General features: G+C 48.8%; 1 protein-coding gene across 1 annotated transcript in view; it reads left to right on the top strand.

Annotated features, from left to right (window-relative positions):
* BAZ1B (bromodomain adjacent to zinc finger domain, 1B) overlaps positions 1-17,134 on the top strand; it is a gene marked incomplete at its 5' end in the record, with an annotated part of 41,259 nt that overhangs the window by 22,689 nt on the left and 1,436 nt on the right. The window contains 7 exon segments of the mRNA XM_008947683.1: positions 3,517-3,615; positions 4,020-4,197; positions 5,201-5,386; positions 9,688-9,835; positions 11,397-11,544; positions 13,373-13,491; positions 15,656-15,804. Coding sequence (XP_008945931.1) covers positions 3,517-3,615; positions 4,020-4,197; positions 5,201-5,386; positions 9,688-9,835; positions 11,397-11,544; positions 13,373-13,491; positions 15,656-15,804 — 1,027 coding nt within the window.

The raw sequence follows: 17,134 nt of genomic DNA, 5'->3' as shown, positions 1-17,134 counted from the left end.
AGTGTCTCATGATTTCTGCTTTCAGTACTTTTCACTCCAAAAGGAAGAGAGCCCAGTGTTCTGCTCTGAAACTGCAGAGGCTAAATCATCATTGTTCTCATTTAGAATCATAAGTGCTTGGTGACTTCTGTCTTCTCCAGACAGATAGACCAGTCCCATTTCTGATATTGTGCACGACTTTCACTGATGTTGATGCTTATTTTTAAGAAAAATCTCCCTGTTTAAAGCTTCTGGGCACATGGTCCCAGAAAGGGTCTCCTGGCCATACCGTAGAGCTTCGTGAGCTGTGTACATACTGCTCTGCCCTGCAAGAGCCATGGGTTAAGCACAGCCTTTGCAGCAGGTTATGCAGGAGACTCCTTGCTCCTCCTGGTCAGGAAGCAGTTGAATTTTGGCAAGAGTGGCATCTCTGCAGAGTAACTCCCCTTGTTCTTCATCTATTAGGAGTGCAGCATGGTATGGCGGGTCCCCTCAGCAGACAATTTGAGTTAACCATGAGTGGGTGCTGACAGACTCCATTCTCAAGCCTATATTCTACAGATGGAGTTCCCCTGTTTCCACCAACCCTCCAGAGCAGGTACTGATCCTGGGCTCCTCTAGATGTTGTCCTCTTGATTTCTTCATGCCCTAGTCTACAGTCCAGGTTCTAGACCTTTCTCTGTCCCTTGTAGCCTGAGAACAGGTAGGGATATTCAGCCTGAGTGAATACTGAGAGCTCCTTTTGACTGGATGCTTGTGCCATTTGTCCTGTCTGGTTTGGTTGCTGACCCTTCTGCTGGCTTGGGCTGCCAGAAATAAAAGAATCTAGGCTGTTATTTAGGGATGCAGGAAGCCCTTGCCCCAGTCAGGGTTTTCCTCTTTCAGGTCAGTTTGAAGACCCCCATCTGGTCTTCACTCTCCCAGAGGCATCTTTCCCATCACTCTGAATTGTGTTAAGCTCTGCCAGGCCACATGAAGGGTGCCAGTTGCCTTCCCCTTCCTCTTACCAAGACCCTCACAGCCCTGTTGCCTCCCCTGTTTAAAGTGCCTGTCTGACATCCATGGTCCCAGCCTCGTGCTGGTTGGGTCTGAGTTGGAGGTGCAGGTGGTTCCTTCAGGTAGGAGGGAGTGTGTGGAGCTAGGCTGAGAACCAGGAGCTCTGGCTGCACAGAGCAGCAAGGTGACACCAGTCAAACTAACAGATATGTCTTTGATACATTTATATTTTACATATTTGAGTTCAAGCTGATATAAATCAGTTCCCTCTCCCAGAAATCCCAATTCTTACTCTCAGGATGAGTTGGGAAGATTCAAGTACCTTGTTGCAGATGTTCTCCCTTCCCTGTCCCATTTCCTTTTCAGCAGGAACAAAGATGTTCCAGGGTTTAACCCTGGCTTTCTCAAAAGGATGGTGCCTGCTTTCTCACACTGGACAGCAGTGTGTGTTCTTCCCCCAAACCACATGGCAGTGGAGAACCCAAGTGCCATATGCTAACTGTTTCCAGTGCCCTTTCAGTTTTACAGTAGGACAAAACTGTGCAGGGAATTCCCCCCTTAGATTTGCAGCCACAGGGGAAAGCTGAGAAAGCTCAGGCATGGTCTTCTCTGGTATTTTTCTAGCTAAGTCCTGTGGTATATCACCAGCAGTGGCTGATGAGGTTTCATCATGACCTAGACAACCTTCTCAACATGCCCAAAAAATAGTCCTCTGCTGGCTGTCTGCAGGGCAACTGCTCTGAAGCCTGGTTTATACCATTCCTATATTGTGGCAGATTCTTCATACTGAAATACAGCTTAGGACCAATCCCAAGATTTGCCTCAAGGGTTTGGAAGCAATTGGATACCAAATATTGTAAAGAAATTTCTCTTCAGCAGAAGTCTAGTAGACTTAGAAATGCTGGTCCTTGCAGTGGCCTGTCTGTAGATCTTGCAGTGAGTGTAGGAATGCTCATCAGTCACCCTAAGTAACATCTACAAGAAAAAGACAAATTGCATTGTTAGAGGTTTGTGTGAGTGCCTGTTGGATCCCAAGACCAGTCCCTAGTTGCTACTACTTGTGAGGTGCCTGTGCTAGACTCTAATAGGTGAAAGATGCATGGAGCTGTTCTATCCTGTTTCTCCCAGGGAGGGTGTGCAGAGGATAGTGGTGGCCAAAAGATTTGCTCTGAGTGTGCAAAGTGAGGTTGCTCCACAGGGTTGGACTGTACTGAAGCAGGTGATTGGCAAGAAAGTATTTTTCTTCCATTTTTAAGCAAGCAATCTTATGTTTTATCAGAGTAATTAATTTACTAACTGAATGCAGATTGTGAGGCCATTCCCCTAATACTAGCATACTAGAACTCTGAAATGTTTTCTTTTCAGAGGTGATATTTAGTAAGTGTTTCTGCCAGAAAAAATAAACATTGTGGGTGCTGCTCTTCCAAGCATCTTTCTCTAGTTGTTGCTTGGCTCACCTGGGCTTGGAGGCAAAATTAGATCTGGGGTCTTCTTGGTGGCTCTAAGGATCACATGGTGGGTGGTCCTTTGCAGTTGTTTCCATATGAGGTTAATTTTGCTATATCCTCACTTCCCTTTTCCAAGGAATGAACCTCTTCTAGAAGACAGATTATTAGTCTCATTTTCTGTAGGTGACTCTGAAGCTCAGGTTGAATCCCTGCCCCCCATCAGGTGAGGAGGCTCCATGGCATCCTAGGGAAAAAAGAGCAGAATCTTAGGCTGCCTGAAAGCTATTTTTAATGAGTTTAAATCTAAACCCAGCATTAAAGCTCAGCTGTGCTCTGGAATTGCAGAGAGAATGCCTTGTGGAGAGATCTGTGCAAAAGTTTTCCCCTTTTAGATTTAGCTGGCTGCTGCTTAGCACTGCTGTCCTGAAGGACGTTTAAGAAGAGGTTTAAAGAAGGGTTTAAAGCTGATGGGTATGGGTTTCACAGGCTGCATCTGAGCTTTCAGGTTCAGGTGAGCTGCTTAGAATGGAGGACTCTGCACTCACAGAGGGCATGGCCTTCACAGTCCCAGATCTCCACTGTCAGCAGCTGTGGTGTAAGCTGGGATGTACCCTTTAACATGGGGACTCCCTGGGTTAGTGAGAGGAGGCTTTGCAGGAGGGCTGATTGAAGTGCTGTGCAGTGCAGAGCACGTTCATCTTCTCTAGTGCATTCAAAATGGCATTTGGATTACTTAAACTGACTGCAACTTAGTGGGTCTAGTCCCTGGGGTAGATGACTAAATTCAAATGCCAATGCTTTAATAAACTTAATGGGGGGGAAAAAAAAAATCTATAAATCAGTTCTGTATTTATGCTGTTCTTATTTTTCCCCTGTGCTGGAGTTGGCTACATTTAGGGACCTTGAAACAAGGCCAGTTGGAATCAGAATGCTTATGCCAGCATTACTGGCAGTGTTTCACCTTGCTCTGTGGGGCTGGGGTGTAGGTTACTTGTCATCCCTGCTACTAATTCTTGTTAAAACTATTTAGGAGAAGCATTTGTCTTGCCACAGAGACACATTAGCTGATGTTGGTGCATGTTGTGTCTTCCAGGTTTCTCTGTGACAGTCAGAAGGATTTGGATGAGCTGCTGGATTGCCTGCACCCACAAGGAGTGAGAGAGAGCCAGCTAAAGGAGCGTTTGGAGAAGAGGTGAGCCTGCTCTGGTTTTACCTCTGTGCCTTCTCTGAGCCAGAGCACACCCTGGTCACAACAAGCTTTCCATTCCTGGAGCAGCATTCTGCACTTTGCTTCAGTGGGCTGGAGAGGGGAGGATGTTGAGGATGAGAAATGGATATTTGTCATGGACAGTAAGTTCTTGATAAGTAATGCTCTAAACTGGGAAAAGGTTCTGTCTGAGTCTCCAAATTGCTTGTTCCAACTGGGATCAAAGGCAGTGCTGTTCCACTCCCTGAGCCAGAACTACCACCTGCTTTCAGGCAGCTTCCAAAGAACCTTCTGCACTGGTGGAGCATGCAGATCATGATGGATGCTGTTGCTGCCCCGGTGCCTGCAGGTGGCCTGCATGTGTTCAGAGGTTGGGTTTGATTTTCCAGGTATCAGGACATCACACATTCTATCCATTTGGCTCGGAAGCAGAACTTGGGCCTCAAGTCCTGTGATGGTAACCAGGAGCTGCTGAACTACCTCCGGAGTGACCTCATCGAGGTGGCAACTCGGCTGCAAAAAGGAGGCCTGGGATATGTTGATGTGACACCAGAATACGAAGCAAAAGTGAGTGAACAGGCAAAGGAGTGCAGAGCAAGACAAGCAGGAGCTGATAATTCCTGTAGAAGGCCTTGAGTCTTTTGTTTTCCTCAGGCAAATGAGTTTTCTCACATGTCCTTTTTCTAAACTGTTATTTTGAGGTCGCACAGCTGCTGACTTGAGGCTGTTTTGGTGTAGATGGGTCATAATGTTGGATCTAAGTGTCCAGCACAGCTGTTAAATAGCCCTGTTTCCTTCATCTAGTGGATTCCTTTATGGAGCATTAGCAGAACTCTTTGTAGCTGACTTTTAGCTTCTGTGTCAAAGCCAGCATGTCTTGAGACAGCAGATTTCCATTTTGGAGGTGCTTTTTCATAAATTCAAACCATTTTAGGCTTGGTGTAATGATTGTCTCAGTTCCAGGATGTTCTGTTCCTGGGTATGTCAGCACAAGGAAGTTACTGTGAACTGAAGTATGAATTCTTAGTGCCCTGGCTAGTTCAGCCTAGCTCATGTGAGCATTACTGGTGCACTGAGTGTCTTTAGGAGGGAATAAACTTGCCTGGTGTGGGTAGAGTGCATGCTTCTGTGCTTAGTGTGTGCTCCTCCTCCCAAAGGATGATACTGTCTGGCTTTGGAATGCTTAAAGCTCTGTTTGAGCTGCGTGTTGAGTCACTGCAGAGACTTCCCTGTGTAGATGAGACTATGAGCTGTTAAGAGGAGGGGGGAAAGTTAAGTCACTAAAAGAGTGGAAGAGGGGCTTAATGCTTGTTCATCATGGATTTGGGGTTTTGGGGGGGTTTTGGTGTGGTGGTGGTGTTTTTTTCAAGGCATGATGCTGTTTTCTGAACAGTACTATGTGTGATCATAATCATGAACTCCAGCAGAAGCAGCAGCAACATGCTGATTCCATAGCCAAGTATGGGAGATAACACAAGTATCACATGTACCCATCTGCAGGACAGACCCACCTAAAAGAGCACAAAGGGTAACATCCAACTGTCATGTGGTCCTGTGCTCTTCCTGACAGGTATACTCACTAGAGAGCTTGAAGGATTTTGGAGAGTGTGTGATTGCACTCCAAGCTGGTGTTGTTAAGAAGTTTCTGCAAGGTTTCATGGCCCCCAAGCAGAAGAGGAGGAAACATCAAGGAGAGGACTACGTTGCCAAGGCCGAGGAGATAGATGAAGACAAGAAAATGGCAGAAGAAGCTAAGGTATTCATCTCAGGGCTCTCTTTCAGTCTTGTAAAATAACTTTGAGCAGGGACAATAGAAAAAAATTTCATCAGATACTAAATCCTGAGCAGCTTCTCCCCATTCCAAGTGTGGAGTGCAGTGGATTTGTCAGTTATGGGGCCAGGTGTTCCCTGTTTGTTTTGAAGAATACAGGTATTGGCAAAATGAAAACCATACTGTGGAATTACAGTGAATTTTCTTTCTGAACAGTATTTAACTTCGTGCAGTTCCTCACACAAGCTGGGTACTTTAATGAAAGAATATTGCAAAGCATTTTTACCAAAATTATAAGGAGTTGTATCCATCTGAGAGGACTGATAGTGGATTAATGGCTTTGATCCATAAAGTGAAGGAGAGAAGTGGAGGTTTTGATGACTGCAAGGAAGTTAGGTTTAGGTAAATGTTAGTGTTAGGCAAGAAGAGACACAAATCATTGTGCATGGAGATACCCACAGAAGGTTCCAAACTGTGGGTTGCACACAGCTTGTATGGACAAACAAGCCAGATGAGCCTGCAGTAGAACAGTGATATTGTGGGGCTGACATAACTTGCCCAGTTCAAGTTAGAAAGGATGGAGAAGAGCTGTGAAGGATTTGCCAGGGACCTGCAGGTTGAGGTGTACCAGTGTTTCATCCTAAGAGGGACACCAGTGCTCAGGGGTGCTCTTGTGCACCAAGTTGAATGGGACACTCATGATGAGGCTTTCCCCACTGCCCTCCTCAAAGTGCTCTGCCCTGACTGATCACTGACTTCAGCAAGATCAGAGCTGCATCAGCAGAAGCATTTGAAATTCCCAACTTAAAGAAATGAGATGCTGGGGTGTGGAATTTTTGGTGTTTGTTTTTTTTCTTAAAAGCTCCCATCAGTGTATGTTGAACCCTTGTTGTTTGAACATCAGGCAGTGCTGTGGCATTGCCATGTTAGCAGGGTATTTGGATAGGTGCTAGGAAGTTTCACATTCCTCAGTTGTCCTGAAGTATTTAAGCTTTGCTAACTCTGAGTTTTTCAGGCCTCAGAGCAAAGGGACTGGGAGGCTATCTTATCCTAAAGGCCCTCAGCAGAATACAGAGCTGTGTAAGGTCAGTTGTGTCTGAGACAGAAAGGGCCTGGGTCATCAAATTTTCTGTGTCTACAGCCACACCATGTCATGCCAAACTCTCATCTGTCTTAGAGTTAAACCCATAAGTGTTACACCTGTAGTACATACATTAAGGGTAACATCAGATTTACTACAATATCTAAATGGATAGTAGTTTAGCAGTGTAAACTCTGTGTTGGAGTCCTGGTCACTTCCCTGCTAGTGCTAAAGCTCTATCAGATTTCAAACCCAAGCTTTTATTTGCCTGAACACTGAGCCATTTGGATCATGAATGTTTGTTTAGTGTCCCCATTCTACCTTAGAGCATTGCTCTCTTACTTAATGGCATGGTTTCAGAGCATTGTTTGTTAGAGCAAGGCTCCTGTAGCATGCTTCTTTCTACAACTGCAGAACTTTGAGCAGCAGCAAACTTAGTTAAACCAGGAGTGTTCTGTGTGCCTGAAACATCCTGATGTGTATTTTCTGCTCTGTAAACCAGCTGGAGCTAATATTCAGGATGTCTGAATATTGCTGGACTCGTAATCATAAGTGACTTTGAATTTTTTTTCTAGTATTACCCAATTTGTCTAACATGACTGTGGCAACACAGCTCAGCCTTGTAGGTGTGTGGGCACAGATGGAAGTACTGCCAGCCTGGGCATGTGGTCACACAGGTCTCCCTCTACAGCACTGGCTTTTGTGGTGTGCCCAGCTCTCTGGGGCATTTATTTATGCAGTGCAGTGCTTCCTTCATCTGGCTCAGAGTTTTCTAGGCATTTGTAGTGCTATAAGCAATGCTCAACTTTATTGTTGGGTTTTTGGGTTTGTTTGGATTTTGGTTTTGGGTTTTGTTTGGGGTTTTTTTTTTTTTGGCCTCAGTTTCTCTGGAATGAGCTTACTTTTTGCCAAAGCAGAAAACATTTAAGGATGACCTTGGAAGAGCAAGCCCACATCTCAGATACAGTTATCTGATGAAAAATCCTGACTGTTAGGCTTTTAAAGACAAATGCCCTGCCTCAGACAAGAAATATGAAGTCTTTTACAGCACTGAGAGTACATAGCAGGTAAAACAGAGTAGAGCCATACTGGAAAAACACACTTCATGTACTTACAGGTTGTCTGGGTGAAACTGCAGCCCTGTGGTATGGTTGTGTCATTCTCCCTGTGCCAAACAAGTTAGGGCTTCCTAGGCCCCCAGTTCTGTTTGCTGACAGAATTGTCTTTGCTCAGGGTTCTTGCTGGCTCAGCTGCACAGCTAGAGATCATGCTGCTGAGGGGCACAGCATTGCAGAGTAGACCTGACTTATGGCTGGGTCTGAAAAACCAGCCTCCTGCCTTTGAGTTTGTGCAGACATTCCCAATTCCAGTGGCAGGAGCCCTCTGGACTACCCCAGAAGAGGACAGGGAATATGTGACTGACCTCTTTGCAGTCTGACTGTGGAAGAGTCTGGGGGGGGTCAGTCATCACCTGCAGATGATACCTCAAAGAGCAGCTTCACAACAAAACAACTCCTGCTCCAGAGGGTTTTCTGTCATCTAAAGACACCAGATGAGAACCTTTCTAGCTGGAGGTTTGTCCACTTTTCCCAGAGCAGGCGTTTGCTGTCCCACTGAAGCTGAAATGTGGCTGAGGACTTCTCCCGTAGTATTTTTGTGGGTGGGTGGGTTTGTTTGTTTGTTTCCATTTATTTTCCCTGCTATATTGCTCCTCTCCAGTCAAGAGGATATGTAAGTGACTTCTTTCAGTCTCCTGTTTTGCCTAGTTGGCAGTCTGAACTCCCTTGATAACAGTGCTGCTAAAATGCCATAGTCTCATGACGTTTGGGAAGCGAGGCTAAAAATCTGTGAAATTCCACAGGCTCGGGGAGAAAAATCTAAGCAAAACTTGCCAACAGCTTTTGCAGATTTATCTTGGCCCAGCAGTTACCCAGTATGTTAACAGCAAAACCCATGGAACAGTTACTTGGAAAATCAATTACACAGTATGTGAAGCACCTCAACAATGTTCTGCAAAGACATAGCACGGCGCTGTGTAATCCGCCGCAGTGGGCTCTGCAGGTTTCCGTTTCTCTTCAATGTCTCGGGCTCCAGGTTCCACACTAGCAATGGCAGCAAGGATGCTGGCATTTTAGAACAGTTTGTGTGTTTTTCCAAGCATCTCATATATGCTGTGCTTCCTCAAATTCAGTCGGAGGAGAATGTGCAAGTCTGCAAAAATCCCGGTTTTGTTTGGCTCCCGAATTGCTGTCAGCTGCAGAGTTTAGATTTTCCCATCTGACACTTCACTGTTTGTTTTTTCATTCTCCTGGGGTAGAAGAACATTAACTTGAGTCCCATTATGTTGCTGTCAAGTCTAGACTGTCACCTCATTGTTGTAAAGCAAAGGATTAACTCTGGAGTGGAACATGCAGTGGCTCTGGATTACTTCTCTGTTCTGCTGCATTTCCGATTTCCTGCAATGTTGTTTCTAAACCTCCAGAGCTGTGTTGGAGCTTTCACACATGGCCTGCTATGTGCAGACTCCAGCAGTTGCCTTGGTGCAAATCTCAGGTTTAATGCTCTCATCCCCACTTGCAGTTAATTCTGGGGTTTCACACGTGCTGAGCTCATCTCATCTCAGGAAAAGCATCTGGTTTCAGATTTTGGGCTCCGAATGCTTTGCCTGTCAAATCTGATTGTAGCTGATGTCACAGTCCCCCACTTTGCCAGCTGAGCAGCTCGCAGGACAAGGACCAGGAGGACCAAGCGTGTGGCAGCTCTTGCTGATGGTCTCAGTGTCTCTGCAGTACCCACTGGAGGGCAGCACAGGCTGCTCCAATCCACCACCCTCAAGTGGCGTTGCCAGCTGTCTCCTGACTTTCATCCCACATTTTACAGTGCTAGAATTCTGCCTTTTATTTTCTTAGCATGATGATTATTTGGGTTAGACTTTCAGAGCAAGAATTTAGTGCAGTTCACATAGGTTGTTTCAGCCTGGCCGTGAAATGCAAAAGAGCTCTACTGTTATGAACAAACTGTCTGATCCAGTGAGGCTGGTCATGGATAAACCACAAATGGGGCTGCTGAGGCTGTATAGAAGGAAAGAAACACAGAAGCTGAGCTTTGGTTACTAAGGGCCCCAGCTAAAGGATATAAAAACATCTTCAGACTGTAGCGAGCTGCGTCTGTGTCCCTTGTTGTAAGCTGTTAGGTCTGTCTGCAGGTTGCTTCAGCCACGGAGAAGTGGAAGACAGCAATTCGTGAGGCTCAGACCTTCTCCCGCATGCACGTGCTGCTGGGGATGCTGGATGCCTGCATCAAGTGGGACATGTCAGCAGAGAATGCCAGGTGCAAAGTGTGTCGCAAGAAAGGTATGCACTGCTGCCTGCAGGGGGGCCAGGTACCATCACCCCTCCATGCCCTGCCTGGGCCACCTGCCCTTCCAGCTTCTCCCTCTCTCTCTGTGGCTGTATTTGGAGTTTTCAGTGTCAGGGTTTCCAGTCAGAAGCATTGATCTCACCAGAAGCATTTGACCCTGGTTCCAATAAACCATTCTTACGAAACCAGGACACGGTCTTGCAGCACACTGCAGAGCTGCTGTCCCCTGGATATTTAGGGTACTTGGACACAAGTCATCTACAAATCCTTCTGGGAATACTTGTGCCACTGTCTGTTCCCTGGTTTCAGTTTAGAGTTGGAATGGTCTTTGGGTTTCTGAGCCTTGTCAGTGAATCCCTCCTCTTATGGAAGGAGTGAGCAAGGGGAGGTTGGGAAGGTTTATTATCACTTAGAGCTGAGTGGGAGAGAGCAAGGTGGGATTTTTTGAGGCTAAAGTGGGAGCAGAACTTCTCAACAAGGTGGAAGCCTCACCAGCTGCTAAGGCTGGGGAGGTAACCAAGGGGTGACAAGGGGCTGCCTTCTCTGCATGCACTGCAGGGGGAAGGGCTGGAGAGTCTTGCAGGTGAAGAGGGCAGTAGAAGGGGTGTCACCAGCCATGGAGTGCTAGGATTTGTTCTGCCATAACCTCTCCTTTTGGATGGAAGCCTGGAGGAGAGAGCTTGGTAGTACATTCTGCCTCATCCTGTGCTTTTTGTCTCACTTTCTATTTGCTGAAACCCTAGTGGGAAACGAGGGCAGGCAGACCTCTGGGGGAATTCTGGGCCACTTTTGTTTCCCAAAAGGCTATGCCATCCACCTCTTCAGAGGCATAAGGGCTGAATTGGTGCAACATCCTCCATCACTGTGGAGCCTCAGGGATAATCCCCAACCAGTCCAAAAACTGTCCCAGCTGCTGTTGGGGGAGGGATTCTAGGCAGATGTAAGAGGGGGCTCACCTGAGACTGACAGATTATAGTTTCACAGAGTATAAGGGCTGGGATGTTAGGAAAAGAGACATGCTGGCAAGCTCTCTGCACTATTTTTTCCCTCTTCAGTAAATGAAATAGCTGGCTTGGAACTGTCTCCCTGTTTCCTTGCATCAGTGAGGAGCACAGAGACTAGTTCTGCTGCATACTGATGTTCTTTGGAGGCTTTCTGCCTTAAGTAGAAAAAAGATACTATGCAGGTTGACCAGACTGAGACTAGAACAAGAGTAGCTGCTTTTATAGCTTCTTGCTAGGCTCTTTGGCATCTCTTCAGCACATTTCTCTTTCTGTGTGTTTGGTTTGAGACTTAGCCTGGGTAGAACCTATTCCTCAGGTCTCTACCTTTGCCTCAAACAAAATCCTTGCAAGGCAAGGGACTTGGCATTGTTTTGTTTGTGTTTCAATGCTGCTGGTTCCCACTGCAGTGGTGGAACTGAGAAGGAAGAGTCCCTGCTGTCAGAGGGGACTTGGCATCTTCCTTCGTCCTGCCTCCAGCACTGCAGCAGCTTCTGCTTCTCGGGCAGAGCGAAGCTGTGGCACTCCTTACACACAAGTTGCCCTCTCCTAGGTGAGGATGACAAACTGATCCTGTGTGACGAGTGTAACAAAGCCTTCCACCTCTTCTGCCTGAGACCAGCCCTCTACGAGATACCAGAAGGAGAGTGGCAGTGCCCAGCGTGCCAGCCCTCCACTGCCAGGCGCAGCTCGCGGGGCAGGTGAGTGACCCTCCTCTGCTTTGGGTGGCCACTGAGGCACAGTTCTAGCCATGCTTCCACAAGGCAACCAAACCAGCCTGAAACAGCTCCTTTAAAAGGGTTGAAACAGCTCCTTTAAAAGGGTTGAAACAGCCAAGTTAGCACTGAAACAATAGAGAAGCAGTTTTTTCAGGCTGTACCTTCAGCACACCTGTGGTGTACTGACCCATGACAGCTTCAGGAGTTTTAACAACTAACATTTGGCAGTGAAAACACGCTCAAAATGTCAACCAAAGTGGGATGTGCTCAGGGCTGTTGCTTCCTTTGAGCAGCTAATTGGGGGGCTGGTTTTTCGTGGGAGGGTAGCTGGTAGCACAGCAGCTCTGCAGCCCACTGGGCTAAGTTACTGTGGTGTTCTTGTCAAGTTAGACCCCAGGCTGCAGCTCAGCCCCTGCTGGGCTATTAAAAATCAGGCTACAAAATACCATTTTGATGCTTTTGTGGACCTGATAAACCTTAACAAGACAGGAGCCCATATAGAGGGAACATGATTTGAGGAGCTGGTTTATGCAGCAGAAATTAGTAATTGCCTCCTGCCAGAAAGGTGTTGAATGTTTTTGTTGGGTGTTTTTTTTTTTTTTAATTACAAGCTGGAAGCTAAATTGTATGTGAGATGTATTTTTCTGTTTACAATACATGTCCCTCTGCTGCATCTACCTGCTTGTCAGCGAGGTGAGGCTGCCAAATGGCACCTGGAGCACAGTCCACAAGATCCTCCCTTCCAGAGCAGCAGCACAATAGGAGCTGTGCTAGCCTGTGATGTGCAGGTGGCGTATGGCTTTAAAAGTATTACTTACTCCCTGGGCACCATTTAAGGGTTCATCAGGCTTGTAGAAAAATGACAGGGCTTTGGAGCAGCTGTTCTAGCCTGAGATCATAGTTCCTTTGATGTGGCAGAGTCACCTGCAAGCTGCTTTGCTCCTGGATGGGAGCCATCAGGTGGGGGAACACCTATCTTGTTATCTGCTTTCTGTTCTTGTCTTCCTCCTGGCTGAGGCAGGAGAAGAATGTCAGCTTTGGAGCATTTTTGCCCCCCCTGTGCTCTAGGAGCTTATTGTTATTCCTTTTACTGCTCAGGATCCTCTTTTTCCAGAGGATTGAAACTCCCACAACAGCTTTGTCTTTGTCCCCTTTTGCCTGCACACGCTGGTTCGTGTTGCTGGTTCTGTAATGGTTTGAATGCTTTAGCAGGCACACACAGGGAGTCAGAACTCTGCTGGGCAGGGGGTCTCTGTGGCTTCTGACATCAGCACATGAGAAGCCTGACACTCTGCTCACTAATAAATACAAGCTTAGCTGTGACTAATACTAAATGAGGTCTGTTTCCTATAGTACATGTCCAAGTGGCGTGACAGTGGAAGGAGATAACAGGAAAATATGCCAGCAGGAAGAGAACCCACACACACTCCTGAAACTCCTTAGGCCAGGCCTGCAGACCTGGGTAAAACAGCAGCATGTCCTCTTGAGAAGGAGTCAATGCACAGCAATCACAATCTTAAAATCCATGGCCAGGTGGTCAAGGTGCCTCAAACAGCAAAAACCATACAGATTCAGCTGTTGGGGATTTTCAGCCCAGATGTTCAGACAATAGCCTGGGAAGTGCCCTTTATAGCTGTAGCTACAACTTGATACTCTCTGATCTAGGGTAGACTGCTTCAGTCTGAGACTGGGTGTTTGTTTTACATTGAGGTGGGCAGCAAGTTTCTGCCAGGAATCAAACAGCACAGAGAGCCCAGGGCCTCTGATGCCCAGGCTCTGATAGAACAACTGTTCACTTGCCTTACTCTAGGAGCTATGCAGAAGATTCTGCTGAAGATGAAGGTGAAGAAGGTGAAGAAGCTTCTGATGAACCAGATGCTGAGGAGGAAGAGGAGGAGGAAGAAGATTATGAAGTTGCTGGATTGAAATGTAAGTCTTGTACCGTGCAGGAAAGTAAGAGAAAATTTTCAGACTCTGCACAGTGCTCAAGGTATAGCATGGCCTGGACCACCAGCACCCTTTGGTTGCATACAGACTGCTCAGGATGCATAACTGGCTCATTCCTGGGTAGCTGAATGGAATAAAAGAGCATTTTCTAGTCTCCTCAGTGATGACTTCTCCACTTAAGCACCATTTGGTATGTGTACCCAATTTGTTTTTAAGGGAATTTGACTCTGTCTCATCTGGGCAACTCGATGCACTGAAAATTCAGATCAATCTTGGAGTGGCACGCTGCCAGCACTTGCTTTGTGTCAAAATGCCCTTGTCTGACATAAAATTAACTCTGCTCTCTTAACCAGGGCAGATGGTGGAATCCAGAGACTGGAACCCAAAGGATTATCCCGTGTTCTTTCAAGGGTTTCCACCCAGCTCTATCAGCCTTGATTCCCTTGCTTTATTCTGGTTTCAGGGATGTTCACTGATACCCTGGCTATGTACACCGCTTGTTGTGTGGTGTATCCATGTCCACACTTGGAGAGTGTTCAGCCTGTGTTGCGTGGCCAAGTCAGGAGCTGAGCCAAGGTTTCCAAACAATAGCAAAAGAGGGTTCCAGTCACTAAAAATAAAGCGCTAAACGCAACCCCTGCTTTTAAAGAGCATTAACATGGAAAGGTCACCGTGGAAAACTTTTGTTTTAATAGAGAAGTGCCATTAATCCTCACGGCGTTTATCCTGAGGGATCTAGCCTAGAATGTTGGATTGTCAGACATCTAACACGTGCTGCACGCTCCACACACAAGGGGAGCGACAGCAGGCAGACGTCCCACCGCCCCGCCACACGCTCCCCGCGCGGGGGGCCCAGCGAGGTGATTTATTGGGCAGGGCTGGATTAGAGGCTGCAGATGAAGTGCTACAGCCTGCTGCCTACAGCTTGCTCGAGCACTCGGCACCAGGTGGAAGGAGCTCGGCTGGGGAAGGAGACCAACACGTTCTCCTGATACAGAGGGGTCACGGGGGAAACTTAAGACAAGGGAGTGCGTCAGCACGCTTGCATTTCCATCAGCCTGGAGCTCTGACAGGCAGACTAACCAACAGGCAGGTGCTTTTCTGGGGGTGTAACACAACGGCCCCCCCGGGTGTGGGGAATAGAATCCCATTGTTTCCCCCTGGCAGCACGTGGGGCAGCTCCCGGCTGCAGCAACTCGACACTCCCCCTGCGCACAGCTCGCTTTTCAGGGGGGTTAGCAACTGGCCTGGCCCTTTGTGTGGGCCACTTGGAAAAGCCCCAGCCCCAAACCTGTGAGCGAGGGGGCAGCAGGAAACCCCTCAGCTGGCAAGTGTCTGCTCCTGGTGCTTTCAGAAGGTTTGTTGCTGTTAGAGTTGAGGTGATGGTCTGTCCTCGTGGTACTTGCCCTGCCCTCCAGGCTGGATGTGTCAGGGTCTTGGTGCTTGGTTCTGCAGGTAGAGGAGCTGCTGGTGCAGCCCTGGGTAAGTTGTGCCTGTGGCCAAGGAGCTGGAAGCTCCCTGGGAGCTGGAGAGTCTGCCAGTGCTGTTGGCTGGCGTGTGTGAGCGCCCTTTAGCAGAAGGCTGCTGCCAGACAGCAATGGCCTCCTCTGGGACAGGGGGTGATTACCCTGGTATCTCATCTGGAGGAGGGTATCAAGAGCCCAGCGGACATGAACTTGTGCTGAGTGAGGACAGACTGAGGAGAAGCTGGGTCACAGAGTCCCAGCATGGTGGGGGTTGGAAGGAGCCTCTAGAGATCATTTCATCCAACCCCCTGCTCCAGCAGTTCACCCGCAGCAGGGGGCCCAGGGCGGCGGGAGCTCTCCCGAGAAGGAGACTCCACAACCTCTCTGGGCAGCCTGCTCTAAGGTCCTGGCACCCTCACAGGAAAGAAGTTTCTCCTTGTGTTCAGATAGAACCTCCTGGGTTCCAGTTTGTGCCTGTTGCCCCTTGTCCTATCACTGAGCACCACTGACAAGAGTCTGGCCCCAGCCTCTTGACTCCCTTTGGATATTGATCAGCACTGATAAGGGTCCTTGCAGTCCTGTGGGTTCACTAGCTCCTCTCTGCCACTGTGTATGGCTGAGCAAAGGGCTTCTGATCTCAGCTCCCAGCTTAACCCATCCCTCTCTGGTCTGTGTTGCAGTGAGACCCCGAAAGGCAGCCCGGGGCAAGCAGAGCACAGTATACTCCCTGAGGCAGGGAAGGCACCAGAGGAAGAAGCCGTCGCTGCACCCTGCCCGGGCACCGCGCCCGCGGGCGACACCCGTCAACGGCGCGGACATCGACGAGCTGGTAAGGGCCCAACTGCTCCCACCCTGAGCTATAAACCAGGCTCCGTGCCCTCCCCTTCCCACCGAGACCCCCCTGGGTCAGTGTGGAAGCGGGGCTGGGGGCGGGTCAGCAAAGGAGGCGTATCCCAAGGGCCAGGGAGCGCAGCTATGTCAGGCATCCCGCCCCAGCCGCTCTCACGCATTGTCCCCTCAGGCAGCAGGCAGCCTGCAGCTTGTTAAAGGGTTTTAAATAGCACCCATATGTCTCTGCAGAGAGGTGGGGGGACCGAGGGGGTCCTGGATGGTCAGAGAATGTCAGTAATGTTGGACCCTTGCTCCCCAGCCTGGGCTGTTTTCTGACAGTTGCTGTCCGTATGGTCCCTCCCCAACCTCCCGGACATAATTTGGCTGGTTTAGGTTTCACTTGACATTTAAAGAATAAAACCGTGTGCTCTGAACAGAGCGATCTGCTGTGTGTGTGCATGCTGGGCAGGGTGGAGCTGCAGCGTGCTGTGCTGTTTGTCCTGGGGAAGGACACACCACAGGGGACACGTGAGGATACTCGAGTCCCACGGGCCACGTCACAAGGCTCTGCTAGATCTGCTGCCTCTCCACTGACTGGTGCTAGCAGTGCTGGGGTCTTGGGTGATCTTGATTGTGGTTTTGGGGCTTGCTGCTTTTTACGCTGGCTGGTGGGTCTGCAGCGTCCTTTTAGCTGGTCTGTGTTGCAGATTTCTGGGCTTGTTGGCTTGGTTGTCCCCCAAAGGCTGCCACAGCCAGCTTAGGGGAGTGCTCAAGAAGCTCACTGGAACAGCTGGGTCAGTGATGAAACACTGACTTGGGGAAGAGGGCTCTGCTGGGGCTTAGTCTTTGTCCCAGGAGGAGACTGGAGTGGCTCAGGAGTAGTGCCCCAGGTTTGGGAGCCCTCCCATCATCTGACTTGGCCTGAGCAACGCTGCCTCACGAGCTGTGTGCTGGGAGCCAAGGGGATGTCCCTGTGCTGGTGGCTGACCTGCTGCTGATCCCTGCTGGGGGCTGACCTCGTGCAGGAGGCATCAGCTGCTCCCCACGATCCACAGTGGCCTGGGTGGGCTCCACAGTGCCAGCACAGCAGCACAAGCACTTTCTCCATCTGCCTCCTGCCTGCTGCTCGCCAGGGGCTCGGGGGGGGCAGGGAGAGCCAGTTCACACTCTCCATTTGCTGGCATTTATTCTTTGGCTGCTTGTTCTGACCTTGTTGTCTTTGAACCTCTTTGACAAAAGCTTGCTGCCCTCAGAGGAAAGACAGGAGGAGAGAGAGGCTGCTTGTGAGCTGTTCCCACCAGCGCTGCCGGACAGGGCTCCCCCTCCGT

Source organism: Merops nubicus, unplaced genomic scaffold, assembly GCF_000691845.1.
Source record: "Merops nubicus isolate BGI_N331 unplaced genomic scaffold, ASM69184v1 scaffold12949, whole genome shotgun sequence".
Classification (NCBI taxonomy): Eukaryota; Metazoa; Chordata; class Aves; order Coraciiformes; family Meropidae; genus Merops; species Merops nubicus.
The sequence above is the reverse complement of the archived record's forward strand: the minus strand, read 5'-3'. Positions and strand labels throughout refer to the sequence as shown.